The sequence below is a fragment of the Colobus angolensis genome, unplaced genomic scaffold (assembly GCF_000951035.1).
Source record: "Colobus angolensis palliatus isolate OR3802 unplaced genomic scaffold, Cang.pa_1.0 Scaffold176, whole genome shotgun sequence".
Classification (NCBI taxonomy): Eukaryota; Metazoa; Chordata; class Mammalia; order Primates; family Cercopithecidae; genus Colobus; species Colobus angolensis.
The window spans coordinates 3255789-3272184 of record NW_012114888.1 but is presented as its reverse complement, the minus strand read 5'-3'; the positions used below and the strand labels follow the sequence as shown (position 1 = coordinate 3272184).

The following is a 16396-nucleotide window of genomic DNA, read 5'->3' as shown; positions in this document are numbered from 1 at the left end:
CAGTGTAACTTTTATTGATGTCACTCTTCTTTAGTGAATTGTAGTGAAGTGCTCAGATTACATATATTAATAATTGTGAAATTGCGAAAAGTAGAAAAATGTACAAAGAGATATAGTAAGTCTAACTTTTCATTCTCTCGCATGTTATACACACAATCTTCCCCATAGTGAATAAAAATTAATACTAGATAAAAAGACTATAGATTCAGTCTTTTTTTTTTCTTTTTTTCTTTTTTTTTTTTTTTTTTTTTTTTTTTTTTTTTTTTTTTTTTTTTTGAGACACAGCCTCACTCTGTCCTCCAGGCTGGAGTGCAGTGGCACCATGTCGGCTCACTGCAACCTCTGCCTCCAGAATTCAAGTGATTCTCCCACCTCAGCCTCCCCATTAGCAGGGAACTACAGGCACATGCCATCATGCCTGGCTGATTTTTGTATTTTTGGTACAGATAGTGTTTCACCATGTTGGTCAGGCTGGTCTCAAACTCCTGACCTCAGGTGATCTGCCCACCTTTGCCTCCCAAAATGCTGGGATTATAGGCGTGAGCCACCACACCCAGCCAGATTCAGTCTTTACTATAAAATAAATTATGAGCATGATATGGGAAAGGAACGAAAGAGCTTAGAAAGATGAACTCCAAAACATTAAACTGATGGTATTAATCTTAAAATCCATAATGCAGATCAGGTATCAGCAAACTACAACCCCTGGGCCAAATCTGGCCACTGCCTGTCTTCACATAGCCCATGAGCTAAGAATGTCTTATACAGATGAATGTTTGCACTCTATTTGATGCTAGACATGCACTCTATTTGATGCTAGACAACACTGACTTTGAAACAACAGTTAAGCAAAATATCCCCTCCAGGAAGAATTTCCCTCTTTTCGTTATTAGACCTGTATTACAACAAAGTGGTCTCAATTATTATTATTGATTTTTGATAATAAACATTTGTGGAAATGTTCGTCTCTTTGATCTAAGTACCCACATAATATTCTTGATTTTGCCTCTTGGCCCACAAAACCGAAAATCTTTAATATCTGGCCAGTTACAGAAAGAGTTGACCACCCCGATGTAGATTGGGTTATATTTTCACTTCTCTGTGTGGTTTCCCCTTTTGCTAAGGAAATGCTGAACTGTGTTCCACAAATTTGAATACTCGTACCTAGCCTGTTTTTTAAGTTTATATTGACTGTGTGGTGCTTGGGTTGTGTTGGGATCAGAGTTTTAGCTTATATTATTATTACTTACTTATATTTATTTTTACTTCATGTTACTAGCAGGAGAATCATTTAAGTAATAGGAGTGTTATTATTCTGAAAAAGTGCTGTACAAAGCAGTACGATGCTTTTTCATTGTGTTTGGGAGTTTTGCAAAAGACAGCATCAAATAAAAGAAAATCATGCCTTTAAGGTTCTTCTTTCTGAGTAAGACAACTTGGCCCCTGAAGCATGAATGAATAGAGTTTATTAGCCCCAAATGGCAGCAGTGGATTTTGAGACAACATTGTCATTTAATTCTTATAAGCAGATCTTCTTTGGTCCCTGCAGGCCTCAGGGGAGCAATGGCATTTGCGTTGGCCATCCGTGACACGGCATCCTATGCTCGCCAGATGATGTTCACAACCACCCTTCTCATCGTGTTCTTCACCGTCTGGATCATTGGAGGAGGCACAACACCCATGTTGTCATGGCTTAACATCAGGTTGGTTTGGAACCAAGGCTAATTGAGTATGTCAGTTGTCACTGTTTCTGAGAATGTTCAACAACCTGTGCAGGGTGTGCTTCTTTAGTTCATGGAAGCCTTTTACAGTCTTTGGTTTTGTTTGTGAGGAGGGATTAACAATTTTTTTTAAAACAATAAGTAAAAGTTTGGAGTATGGGGTTTTCCAGGAGAAAAAAATGTAGTCATTAAAAATTTTTGTCAGTGCAAACATACAAAGAATGAGAAGTGCCTGGATCTTGCTAGAACAGTGACATTAGAGCAAAAATTTAAAAAGTCTTAAAGCTATGGGACAGAAAATAGACCAAGAGCCCCTGGCAGAGTCCAGTATTTCATGTTCCTTTGAAATGAAATCCAGACTCTGAAGAACAAGCTCACCAGCCAGATATAGAGGCAGTTAGAGTTTTATTTCAGCATGAAGCTGTATGCTGTCTCTTCTTGCTTGAGTGTACAAAAGAGGTGACATTTCCTGGGTAACCCTCACCTGTTGCAGTTTCATGGACGTCCTCTGCCTGTGGCTTTGTAGCTGTGTCAGGACAGAAGGAGCACTGATACGAGTTTGACTTTTTCAAGAACGCTTGAATTCCAAATTGTGTTTGTGAGCTCCAGCATCTTATGGTAAAGAGGTCATTGGAAGTAGGGTTCAAGAGACCCACAGCCCAACTCTGGCTTGAATTAAAGACAAGCCTCTCATGTGTTTGGGCCTCAGGTTTCCTCAGCGTTGAGTGAAGATGCTCTGCCAGATGATCTCAAGGGCACTTCAGCTCTAAGTGTTGTGCTGCACATCACTGGATGTGCTCTGGCCACTTGCCACAATTTCAGGTCTGCACAGGGTGACCGTGTTCCGGAACAACAAGACTTGGGTAGTGCAAAGGTGTGAAGAAAACTTCTTTGAAAAGCCACACGGTGGCAATGGTTTTTCTTTCTCTGCTGGCTTTTTTAGTTTGTATTCTCTAGACTGTAGAATGCCTGAGACAGCTGCACAGCGTACATACCTCGGAGGAGAGAAAATGAACAGAGATCTCCCAGTCATCCTTGGAGTTGGGGGGAAGAAACTAAAATTTGAGAGAATCATCTCCTGTATCTGGAGTTTTCGTATAGATGTTAGGCAGAGATTCCTGGGCTGCCACTTCTGCCGCCAGCCACTGCCACTTCCACTGCCAGCTTCACCATTTCTGGGCTAGTGTATCCCTGCCTGAGATCCAGGTGGGTCTGCAGAACCAATATGGGGTTTATCAGTGTTGGTCATAATAATAAGTAACACTTATGTTGCAGGCATTGTTCCAGACACCATGCATATATTAAGACAATTCTCATAACATTCTTACAAGGGAGATAGGACTATTATCTCAATTTTAGAGTTGGGGAAACTGAGGCACAAAGCAGAAATTTGCCCAAGGTCACAGAGCTTTAAGTGGACAAGCTAGGATTTGAACCTAGGCGCTCATACCAGAGAGTCCACACTCTTAACCACTGTGTTGTACTGCCTGTAAAGAAGAGTTACAAAATTTGGGAAGGTTAGAATTTCACTTACCTGGCATGAATCTCAAGGGTTGGATTAAGGAAAAGAATCCATCTTTGAGAATATAAACCTGAAGAAAATTTACAGTCTCTTACTTTTAAACTTAAGACATAAGATGGTACCATCTTTGTTCTATGTAGCAGAATTAGGGCAAGAAAAAAGGTTTACCCTGCACACAGTTGAGAATCTTTGCATTTGGTGACCTCTGAGATTACTTCCTGCTCCTGTTTGTCTGGTCACCTAGTAGATGCTCTGGATGCTCAGAGCCTCATTAAATCATGTTTGTTTTTCATGCTATTTTGTAAATACTTTTCTACCCTTCCCCTCAAACATATACGGGACCAAATAATTTTCCATTGAGAGTAGAGTTGACTTTCGACATTTTGCTCTTGTAACTGCCTTGGAGATCCATGTAGGTTGTTCATGTATCAAGTTTGTTATGTTTTATTGCAGAGTAGTATTCCAAGGTGGGCCTGCCACATTCCTCCTCTGGTCCCTGCTGCCTAATTAGTGGCTCCAGCCAAACTCTGGATGTACCAGAGTTTGTTTAACCATTTACCCCTCGAAGGACATTTGGATAGTTTCAAGTTTTGGGCTATTAAAAATAAAGCCACTGTGAATATTCTTCTGTAGGTTTTTGCATGGGCATAAGTTTTCACCTCTGCAAGACAGATGCCCAGGAGTGTGCCTTCTGGGTTGGATAGTAAACGTGTGTTTAGTTTTATAAGAAACTGCCAACTGTTTTCCAGAGTGGCTGTACCATTGTACATTCCCACCAGCAGTGTATGAGGGATCCAGTTTCTCAGCATCCTCCCCAGCGTTTGGTATTGTCAGTGTTTTTCATTTCAGCTGTTCCAGTAGGTATGTGGGAATATCTCATTGTGGTCTTAATTTGCATTTCTCTCATAGATAATTATATTAAACATCACTTCATGCGTGTATTTACCATTCATATGTCTCTGGTGAAGTATCTGTTCAAGTCTTTTGTCCATTTTTAAATTGGATTGTTTGTTTCTTTGTTGAGTTTTTAGAGTTCGTTATTCGAGACTGTAGTCTTTTGTCAGATACACGGTTTGCAAATATTTTTTCCCAGTGTGTAGCTTGTCTTTTTTTTTTTTTTTTTTTTGAGATGGAGTCTCACTCTGTCACCCAGGCTGGAGTGCAGTGGCACCTTCCCGGCTCACTGCAAGCTCCGCCTCCCAGGTTCACACCATTCTCCTGCCTCAGCCTCCTAAGTAGCTGGGACTACAGGCGCCCGCCACCACGCCTGGCTAATTTTTTGTATTTTTAGTAGAGATGGGGTTTCACCGTGTTAGCCAGGATGGTCTCAATCTCCTGACCTCGTGATCCACCCACCTTGGCCTCCCAAAGTGCTGGGATTACAGGAGTGAGCCACCGCGCCCGGCGCTTGTCTTTTAATCATTTTAATAGGGTCTTTCATAGAGCAGAAGTTTTAATTTATAATTTATCAATTTTTTTTTCTTTTATGGGTCATGCATTTGTATCACGTCTAAGGACTCCACCAAACCTTAGGCCTGAAGATTTCTTCTGCGTTATCTTCTAAAAACTTTTTAGTTTTACACTGTACATTTAAGTCTGTGATCCATTTTGAGTTAATTTTTGTATAAGATGTGAGGTTTAGGTTGAGGTTTTTTTTTTGCCAATGGCTATGCAGTTGTTCTAACATATGTTGAAAAGACTATCCTTACTCCATTGAATTAATTTTGTTTCTTTGTCAAAAATCAGTTGTCTGTATGCATGGGGTTGTCTTTCTGCATTGCTCTATTGGTTTATGTGTCTATCCTTCCAAGACCATACTGTCTTGATGACTATAGTTATACAGTAAACCTTAGTATCAGTTAGAGTGATTCCTCCTACTTTATTGTTGTGGCTATTCTACTTCCTTTCCACACAAAGTTTAGAACACATTTGTCTACATGTAAAAAAAAAAATCTTGCTGGGTCTTTCATAGGAATTATGTTAAACCTTTACATTAATTTTTGGGGAGATTGACATCTTTATTTTGTTGAGTCTTCCAATCCATGAACATGATGTATTTCTCCATTTATTTACATCTTCTTTGATTTCTTTCATTTGACTTTTGCAGTTTTCAGCACCCAAGGCCTATACATGTTTTGTTAGAACTTGTATCCTATCACCTTACTGCTGAACTCACTTATTAGTTCTTTAGTTCTGAAAGGGTTTTGGTCCTTTTTTTTTTTTCGGTAGATTCTTTGGAATTTTCTGCATAGACCATATAGACCATCATGTTATTTGTAAATAGCAACAGTTTTTTTTTTCTTCCTTTTCAACCAGTGTACCTTTTGTTTCCTTTTCTTGCCTTATTGCTCTGGTTAGGATTTTCACTACTGTGTAGAATAAGAGTGGTATAAATGGACGTCCTCATCTTTTTCTGATCTTAAGAGGAAAGCATTTGCCAGGTACGGTGGCTCACACCTGTAATCCCAGCACTTTGGGAGGCCGGGGCAGGCGGATCACAAGGTCAGGAGTTCGAGACAACCCTGACCAACATGGTGAAACCCCATCTCTACTAAAAATACAAAAAATTAGCCGGGCATGGTGGCAGGCGCCTATAGTCCCAGCTACTTGGGAGGCTGAGGCAGGAGAATGGCATGAACCCGGGAGGCAGAACTTGCAGTGAGCTGAGATCATAGGCCACTGTACTCCAACCTGGGCGACAGAGTGAGACTCCATCTCAAAAAAAAAAAGGAAAGCATTCAATCTTTCCTTATTAACTATACTATTAGCTACAGGGTTTTTGTAGATGTTCATCTTCAAGTTGAGGAAGTTCCTATCTATTGCTAGTTTTCTGAGAGGTTTTTTTTTTTTTCATGAACAGGTATTGAATTTTATCAAATATTTTTTCTGTATCAATTGATATGATCATATGATTTTTCTTGTTTAGCCTATTAATATGGCAAATTACATTAATTACTTTTCAAATATTGAACCAGCTTTGTTTCTCTGAAATAAACCCCACTTGATGTGGTATGTTATTTACATTTTGCTGAATTATATGAGCAAACATTTTGTTAAGGATTTTTATGTCTGTATTCATAAGGGATATTGGTCAGTAGTTCTTTATTTTTTATACTGCTTTTGTCTGGTTTTGGTATCAGAGTAATCTGGCCTCACAAAATGAGTTGGACATGTTCCTTACTCTTTTGTTTTCTGGAAGAGATTATGTAGAATTGGTGTTATTTTCCTTAAACTTTTGGTACAATTCTCCAGTGAAACCATCTGGGCCTGGAGACTTCTTTTTTGGGAGTTTTTCAATTATGGAGCCAATTTCTTTATTAGTTATAGGGCTTTTCAGATGACCTATTTCATATTGGGTAAGTTGTGGTGATTTGTGAAATTGGTCAGTTTCATTTAAGTTGTCAAGTTTATGTCGTTTGTAGCATTCCCTTGTTATCCTTTTGATGTCTGTGGGGTCTACAGTGATATCCCATTTTTGGTATATCTTCTCTGTTTTTGGTCAATTTTGCTAGACATTTGCCAATTTAATTGATCTTTTCCAAAGAACCAGCTATTTATTTCATTGATTTTTTGTATTGTTTTTCTAATTTCATTTTAGTTGATTTCTGTTTCTATCTTTATCATTTCCTTCCTTCTGTCCGACTCTATCCAGACAGCACAATGAAGGAAAGTATGCCATTACTGAAAAATACGTATTTTGTCAGCTCATTGCATTTTTCCAGATGTGTATAAATAATGATTACATAAGTGTAGAAACTGACATTTACAGAGATTACATCAAAAGAAATTCCCTCAGAAATAGGGTAATAAAACAGATTAATTTTTCTAGCTTGTGGCTTGTGGTGTGATGGCCATGTATCATTTCTGTAACTAAGGTTCTTATTCTAAATTGATTCAGAAACCCCCCTGAAGTTCAATTTGGTATTTTGACCCCGTGACCTCAATATGATCAGTACCTACTTATTCCTTACTTCTCCAGGCTACTGATAGAGGCCCTGATGAACTGTTAAGTAGCTGCTCAGAAGTCAGAAGCCCAGGGTGGTTCTTGGAGTTCACCATAAATAGGAGTTAGCTGTGTTTCTTACTATGGCTAATTTCAAGTCTGTGTATAAAATAAAAATGAATATAACTGTACATCCAAAGCCAGGTCACTGCTTTCCATAAATCCAATTTATCTTTTTAAATTGGTGTTTTGTGATTGGTATTTTAAAACATAATGGTAAAATGTGCAAATTGCTTTTTGTTAAAACAAAATATTTTTCTTAGTCTCTTAAGAGTTGTTATTGACAAAGGATGTAACTTTAGCAACTTAAAAAATGATCGTGGGATTATTTTGGCTGATGAGCCTTGTGTGTGTCCTGACCACATTGCGACAGCATGGTGGCTGTCTTCTAGGAGTCCTCAGCTTCAAGTAACACACACAAAACGGTGGAGATAGTGGGTGGGGGGGTGGGAGCGGTGGAACGACATACACCCAGGTGGCCAAATGAACTGTAACCTTCACATTCCAGAGTGTAGTAATATAATCATTCAAGGACAAGTAAGAATGCTCTACTTGGCATAATCCTGTTAGACTGAGAATTTATAATAAAGCTCTTTGCAAGATAACATAAGGAATAAAGGCAGGGAGAAGCCCTGAGCTCTTTATGTAATAGCATTTGCAACTGGATATTTTAAAAGACCTTAAAGATGCCACCTTGTAATCAAAGGCAATATCCTATAAGAGGAAGAGCTGAGGCTCTGGAGTCTAGCAGCCTGAGTTGGAATCTTGGCTCTACCATTTCTACCTTTGTGACCTTGGGCAACTTATTTCACCTGTATCCCTCAGTTTCCTCACTGATTAAATAGGGACAGTCATAGTGTGAGGATAAAATGTAATAAATAATGCAATGAAGAATTCTCTCATCAATGTACCATCTGACACATAAGCACTTAGTATATTTTAGCTGTTATTATATTAATAGTATTAATCATAGCATTACAGCTGCTACTATTATTAATACTATTACTGAAGAGACAATGAATCTTACATTAAGGAATCTGGCTTGTTTTTCTGGTGTTTGCTATAATTTTTCAATGTTGTAGTAATAGAGTCTGATTTAAGTCACATTCTGAACATGTAACTAAAAGTACCACCTTAAGAAGAATCGTGTCCTCACTTGCATATGTCAGGGGATATTAGTAACATGAGAATTTGGGCATTGTCTAGCGAAGTAGTTCTCAATCTTTTTTTCATTATTGTCACCGCTGAGGAGCCTTTAAAAACTTTTTCCTCAATTACCTCCCCCAGTGAAATTTTAATATCACAGATCTGCTATGCCTCTCTGTCTGTGCTGTGGCACTTTGGAGGGCTACAAACCATTGTAATATCTAAGTAGTTTCTTTTACCTACAAGAACCAATTTTTATACCCAGGAGGGTGATAGTGCCTCCATTGAGAATACATGGTTCAGTGCAGTGATTCTCAACTGATGGCAATTTTGTCCCCCAGGGGACATTTATTTGGCAGTATCTGGAGATGTTTTTAATTGGCCACAACAAGATGAAGGGGTCAAAACCTCAGCTTCTTGGTGGGTGGGGTTGCTATTAGTATCTTGTGGGTGAAAGCCGGAGACTCTGTTAAACATCTTACAGTGCACTGTACAGGTCACCACAACAGAGAATTATCTGACCTGAAATGTCAGTGCTGCTGAGTTTACGAAACCCTGCTCCAACATGATAGTAAGATTCAGATGCACTCTTAGTAACCCAGAAATTATTAAGGAAGGTGAAGGTGGACCATGTCAACTCAAAAGGCTACAAGCTAAAGAGAGTAGCAGAAGCGAGGTTCCCGACTTTCAGGTTGATCCTATGTACAACATGGTGTGCTTGTCTGAAAAAAAAGACCATCTTTGTCTTCTTAAGTATTGTTGCTGTTTTTCAATAATATCATGCTTTTTGTTCTTTCTGTCAAATATGTATAAAAATATATGTAAACACTTTAAATATGTGTAACATTTAAGCAACAATTTCTTTTTTTCTATTTTTGGTATCTTGCTTTATAAACAGATGAATTTGCAAAAAAAATATGTAAATTTGTTTTCTATGAGGTGTATTTCATCCTCTGATTTTATTACATTATATTTTGAGAGGCTCATCCTCATTCCTGATCAATCCTCATTTGACCTGGCTCCTGATATTGCTGCTTTAAATTTAAATTTAGTGGCCTCTCAGCCTCTCTGGGTCTTAGAGGATGGGGACAGTTTAAGAGAGGATATGGATTTATATTGAAAGTGAGAAATATTCTCTCATGGACGTGGTCCAGATCATTTGCCCAGAGCTCCTGGCTCTCCTGTTGTCCCTGTCACACTCACATTCCCTTCTTCTGCTGCCCAGAGTTGGCGTTGAGGAGCCCTCCGAAGAGGACCAGAACGAACACCACTGGCAGTACTTCAGGTGACACAAGGGCATCCTCAGAAAAAATTAACCGGGCCTGGCTTTTCTCCTCTTTCTAACCTCAGATATTTCTCTTTACACTGTTTTTCTCTTCCTTCCTGCATATGCCAACCCCCACCCCTTTTAGTAAAGGTGCAAAAGGTTGAGTCAATTCTAATCATTTTTTCCACCCCTCCTCTGGGCTGATTGATGTGTCAGTGTTCTTGGGATTCTGTCTGCTTTCCCCAGATTTAGGCACTGTATTGCCAACACAAAGCCTGAGTTGTCAAGTGTTTCCTTTTTGTACAACTGAGCTTAGTGTTAAGAGCAGCTCATTTTCAGAGCCACACTTTCCCCACAAAATCCTGCTTATGATCTAGTAAATAAGGCTCTTAATTCATAAAGAGAACTAGAATTCTCATATTTCAACCATGACTGGGGTAAGGCTTACACCATCTTAATTAAATATCACTGCTGTTTTAGTTTTTCAGAATACATATTTGTGTACTTGTGCCTTGTCGTGGTGAACCAGAAGGTATGAATAATGTTTAACCAAAAAGATAAAGAGCCCTCTAATGCAGTTTGTTTCTTAGTATCCTTCCAAGTTTATGATATAACTATGCTCAAGGGTGGTGGTGTCTGGGCAAGCGAAGTACAAACTTTAATGTTTCTTCTTTCCTTTCTGTTTCTCTAATTGGCATGTTTTCTTCCTGATCTGATTCTCGGTGCTGATAGATAAATCAAATGCAAAATAGGCTTCAACTCTGTTCTCAGCACTGTGAGAATATTTCACTTCCTTGAGGGCAGTGGTGAAAGCAGTGGGACATGGGTCTTGGGATATCACCAGGCCCCATATGTGCACTGTAATGACTCACATGAAATTACTTAAGTATTTAAGCTCACTGAAGTCAGACTTCTTTCTACACACACATGTTCATTTTTGGAGACTGACTTTGATACCAGCTAAATTGCAGAGGAAACCCTTTCCTTTGAAGCATGCCTTCAAGAAGGAAAGTCCTTCAGGCAAAGTGTAAGTTATTAGACTTGGGACATGAGCAAATTCAGATTATGATATGGTGGTCAAGGTGTTATATGAAGATGTGTGTCTCATATTCCTCAAATTAGTCAAAACCTTGACCATTCAGGGATTGTTTTTTAGAAAAAATTATTAATTAAAATAGAATACTTCTAACCTTTCCAAGATTTTATGGTGTTTTATCTGTTAATCAGAATGGACAAATTATACCAGCAGAGAAATTATCAATTTTGGGTATTTATTCATTCCAGAATGAGCACATCAGTTTGCTTGCTTTATTTTTTCATTTAGTGTGCGGTGTCCACATTTGTCTACTTCCTAATAAAAATAAAGATAATTCTGCCCATTCTGGAATAAAAGGCTGTCATTTGTGTTCTTATGAACTTAGCCCTGATATATCAGGGGAATGCTAAAATAAGATCTAATAAAACAGCATAAAAAAGTTCCTGTGTCCTGGATCAAAAGCATTATACCAGATCAGGAAAGAGATACATAAAGTGGACAGTGACCTGACACTAAAATTTCAGAAAGTTGGGGGACCCTAAAGTCTTCTGAGGCTTTAAAGCTGCAATTAAAATCCTGTGCCTGGGCCAGGCATGGTGGCTCATGCCTGTAATCACAGCACTTTGGGAGGCCAAGGTGGGCAGATCACCTGAAGTCAGGAGTTCGAGACCAGCCTGGCCAACATGGTGAAACACCGTCTCTACTAACAATACAAAAATTAGCCAGGCATGGTGGCACATGCCTATAGTCCCAGCTGCTCGGGAGGCTGAGGCAGGAGAATGGCTTGAACCTAGGAGACAGAGGTTGCAGTGAGCCAAGATCGTACCACTGCACTCTAGCCTGGGTGACAGAGTGAGACTCTGTCTCAAAAAAATTCTCAAAAAAAAAAAAAAACAAAACAAAAATCCTGTGCTTGTTCTTTCTTGCTGCCCGGTTCCACACCAAAACACCCTGGCCCATTCATTTACCTCCTCTTCCCAGAGACTAGTTTGGTTCTGGGCTCTGCCCCAAGGGTGGGGCTCTTTGTAGGAAGCCACAAGGTCTGGTGTCATCCTTGGGGATTGGTCCAAGAGGCCTCAACCCTGCCAGAAAAGTAATTACTAAATCGCCCTGAAGTAAACAGCCTTGAAAAGGCGAAAAAAGTGCAGAATATTATTTGTGTCTCACGGCCCCGATCTGTTTTTTTTTTTTTTTTTTTTTTTTTTAAGCAGTAGCAAGCTGAGAAGCAGCTCTTTGTTTCCTTTCTTAGAAATCTCCTGTTCTGCGCTTATATCAGTAGCAAGGCCTTCCAAGAGACTCCAAGGGCCTTCCCACACTCCTCTGTCTGTGGCAGGGCCCAGAAGGTCCTTTTAGGTTCTCTGCTGTCAGGAGTTTGGGCTGCATTTCAGACTTGGTTGATACCAAGTGGCTGCAGTGAAGATTGGAAATTCCATGGCAGATGTAGGATTTTCCTGGCATCTTTTTTCTCTCCCCCATTTCTGAGTGTTATCCATGTCATCCATGGCACAGTTTCCTGCCTCAGAATGAGGAAGGTGCAAGGATAAAAAAAAAATTACCAGATGCATAGAGTGCCAGTCAGTATGTTACTAAGCCAAGACAACTGCCCTGGTGCTTTTATAGTTTTTGTTATAAATCAGTCTTGCCATTTTGCTTTTTGTTTCTGGCTTTAGTTGTTGCTCTCAAATGTGTGAGTTCTCAAGGCTATCTTGATGCAAGAGGGTATAGGGGCACCAGGATTGAAAGCAGGTCAGGACTCTAGTTAATGATATTGTTAAAGAAAATATTATTCTGATATATATTAAAACAGTAAGGCAGATGTTGTTCAGGACCATCACGATTGGTATAGGGACCACTGTGATGGGGTTTTGCAGCAGGGGAGAGGAACAGGGGTCAGTGGATGGAGAAGTACTGAGAGGAAACATCAGGGGCAAGGGGGATTCTGGCTAAACTGACCCAACAGGATTCTTGCTGAAGACAGGCGAAGGGGATTAGACATCACCTGGGGGATTATGGGGGAATGAAGAACCCAATCAGATGTTGGGGATAGGCCATTCAGATGTTGGGCTCTGGCCAAACCAACTTAGACCATCAGACATCACCTGAGGGATTGTGGGGGGATGAAGAACCCAATCAGATGTTGGGTTCTGGCCAAACCAACTTAGCAAGCCTCTTGCTAAAATTGGGTTATGCTGAGATGGACATGGAAGCCCAAAAGTCAGTGCCTAGTTGGGAAGTAAATTCCTAGGAGCCTGACGAAAGTTTGGTCAAGGAGAGACACTTTGTCAATCATGCATGTGAAGTATTTAGGGGAAGTATTCTGATATCTGCAACTTTATCTGAGTGCATCCAAAGAAAAAGTAAGATGGGTGATAGAGAAATGGATAGATAGGTAATAAGGAATATACAGTAAAATGTTAATGGTAGAATCTAGTGATGGTGGGTATATAGGGGTTCACGCTAAAGTCTTTCAGCATCTCCCTGTATATTTGAAAAAGTTGAGAACAAAATGTTAGGGAAATTAAAGCAGACCAGGGCAGAAGTGAGGAAGCAGCACAGAGGAAGGGCCCAGTGCAGTGAGATCCACATTTTGATAACTGGGACCACCTGGTGCAGAAAAGCAAGTGGACAGTTTCCAGCATGTGTTGTGTTCCGGAGGCCTTGCTTAGAGTGGAAGCACATGGGATTCATTGCCCCTCTGACTCTCTGGGATCTGAAGTGGTATGCAACCTCTTTCTCATGACTTCTGCATGACAGCCTTCCTCACCTTTTAGCTAACCACTCCTTATGCTTCGGGAAGATGGTCAGCCTCTGGGTTACTTGCAGCCTGCATGGCTACCATGGGCCAAGCTAATACCCTCTGTTTTTCTCTTTGTCTTTCTCCCTGGTAACTTTCAGAGTTGGTGTTGACCCTGATCAAGACCCACCACCCAACAATGACAGCTTTCAAGTCTTACAAGGGGTAAGTCACAAGAAATGCTTCTTCCCGGGGAAGACATTGGAGCATTCGCCACATGCCAGGCACTTTACCTAGATTCCCTCATTGTGATCCTGACAACAGCCTTATGAAGTATGTACTGCTCTCCCCATTTTGCAGATTAAAAGCTGAAGTTTGGGAGTTTGAGTCATCTCAGAGTAAGTGATGGAGCCAGGATTTGTCCCCAGGGTATGTGTTCTTAATCAACGTTATGAAAGGTGTGAGCTCGCCAGAAAGGGTCCTGACTCCCCACTTTTCAATAGTGGATATTGGTTCTACAACTGGTTCTGAGTGTATCAGTGGTGCCCAGGAGAAAGAGAGCAATACGATTTGACTCTCCAGTCCAGGGATCTGAGGAAGAAAGGAGAGCCATCAGGTGCCTGAAGGCATTCCTGTTCCTCCAGGGCCTGGGATCCTCTAGGTGAGGAATTTGGAAAGGGCGTAGTAGGGACGGCTTGCCTTTGCTCCATGAAGTCCAGGGTCTCAGGTGGGAAAACCAGGAGCTTGGGGCTGGAATCATGCAAAGGTTCATTTACTCATATGTCTGGCACCTGGGCTGGAAGGACCCAACCACAAGGACCTCTGACAGGAATGTCTATGCAGGGCTTTTCCATGTGGCCTGAGCTGCCTGCCAGCATGGTGGCTGCTGGGTAGTTGGATTTCTTATATCATGGCTCAGGGTTCCAAAAGCAAGTGTCCCAGCAAGCAAAGTAGAGGCTATATCACCTTTTCTGAACGAATCTTAGAAGTTCTACAGCATCATTTCCATGGCTTTCTATTGCTTAGAAATGCATTCCTAAGACCAGCCCAGATCCAATGGGAGGGGATAGAGACCATAACCTCTGGATGGGAAGAGTATCAACAAATTTGCAGACAAGATTTGAGGTTGCCATATCATCCCTGTTGTGCAGCTGTTGGGCTGATTTTGTCTCTAGGTTTGGCTCTTTACCCAGGTCAGCATGACCTGGGCAGGCAAGGTGGGGAAAGGAGAGTTATGATAGGGGCAGAAATGTGTTACCAATATATTCTTTGACCTTGGGAGTCAATAACTATGTCATTCAGCATTGAATGACCAGTGCTGAGCACAGTGGCTGGCACATACAGGAACCAGATAGGTGTTTGTTGGGTGGATGAGGGAATGAGAGGTGCAATGTGCAACAGCCAGCTTTACTGACCACGTGTGTATGTTGTCCATGAAACCCTATTCTTTTTTTTCCAGTCAGTTTTGAATCTGACTCATCATTGCACTTAATCCTAAATCCAGTCTGCAGCAGACTTCAGATTCCATAGTATCTTCTAAATGATTCCATCTACTAAATCAGATTTAATAAGGCTGGCAAAATGTGGTGCTGTGTGGGGGTCGATGGGGTGCCACTGTAGCCTTTTGTGGTTTCTTTCTCTTTAAGGGTGGCCACAGCCTGATAAGGCATTTATAGCATTGATGTCCATTCTAGGTCCCTGCTCAAGGGACACAAAGCCATGACCTGGAAAGTTCTAGACACTTTGGGAAGAGTTTTCAATAAGCTTCATTGGAGATTTGGCGCCCACTTTAATGAGCTCCAGAAGACCTTTGAGATGATCTTAGAATTGGCCATTATGTCAATTGGGAACATGTGGTCTCAATGAGAAGTTCTCTGAAAATTTGCTGTTTGACTCTAGCTTTGATTAAGGACTTTAGAAAATAGGAGTTCAAGAACTGAGCACCTTGAAGCTAATTTAGAGTATAACAGTTTGGGAGATCTTGAAATGCATCCTGAGAAAACCCCAGGGGAAAACATGATGTACGTCCTTATTTCACCAAAGGGAAGATAATGGCTCTGGTAGGCTATGGCTGCCCTATTCTAAAGCGTCCTCCACAGAACTGTGGCCAGTCTACATTAATTTTGTAAGAAAAAAAGGCCAATAGCAGCTGGAGCGTAAGATTTGGAGAGGTTTCATCTTGCTCCGGACCATTCAAAACATCCCCACCCCCTTTGCTGTTTCCCATTGCTCCTACCTCTGCATTCAAGCATCTGTAACAGGAAATAAGTGAAAGGATTTGGCTGGTCATGTAGTAGAACTTACTGTGTATCACATAAGCCCCGCACATTGGGAACACTGGGCTTGTAATTAGATTCAGTAACAAGCTTACTGTCACTTTTCTGTAGAAATGTTTGAGTGAGAAAGCAGCAGGTCCAAAGTGCTGAGGGTTCTTGTATTTAGTCCATACAGTGACAGCTAAAATAGCCCCCGCTCCCAGGTGGAGTGAGTCTCAGGAACCTCCCTGGATGGGCCTGGATGGATGAACTCAGTGTTCCTGTTAGCTCCTAGAGGGCCCCTTGGGCTGAGAGCACCGCACATGTGGTGTTGTGAATGGGCTGGCAGCCACTCACGCTGCACTCCTAATGGCACCCTGTTTGCCACAGCCCTAGCCAGAAGCTGTGTCACAGCTTCCCCCTGACCTCCTTCCTTCCAAACCTCACACACAGTCATGCAGAGGGCCCCTCAAAGTCAGTTCCACTGACCTTTTGAAAGGTTTTCAAGATTGCTGTCATATGGGGGAAAACATGCAAACTTCAAGCTTGGTTCTCCAGGACACCCTCTTAGAAATGACTCACGCCCTTGTGCAGAGAGGACCTTATTTCTCCAGTTCCTCCTGGTCTGACCTCCTCATTCTAGCGAGCCACTAACAGCAGGGTTCGGTGCACGCTGTGGTCATGAGAAACAGGAAAACAGAAATAAATGGGC

General features: G+C 41.1%; 1 protein-coding gene across 3 annotated transcripts in view; it reads left to right on the top strand.

Annotated features, from left to right (window-relative positions):
• SLC9A7 (solute carrier family 9, subfamily A (NHE7, cation proton antiporter 7), member 7) overlaps nt 1-16396 on the top strand; it is a 137842-nt gene that overhangs the window by 106063 nt on the left and 15383 nt on the right. For 2 of the 3 annotated variants that reach the window (XM_011938688.1, XM_011938689.1), the window contains exons 12-13: nt 1550-1703; nt 13591-13634. In XM_011938688.1, the coding sequence (XP_011794078.1) occupies nt 1550-1703; nt 13591-13634 (198 nt within the window). Of the gene's footprint in view, nt 1-1549; nt 1704-9617; nt 9678-13590; nt 13655-16396 lie in introns of all 3 variants that reach the window. The other variant, XM_011938687.1, reaches the window with a different exon arrangement.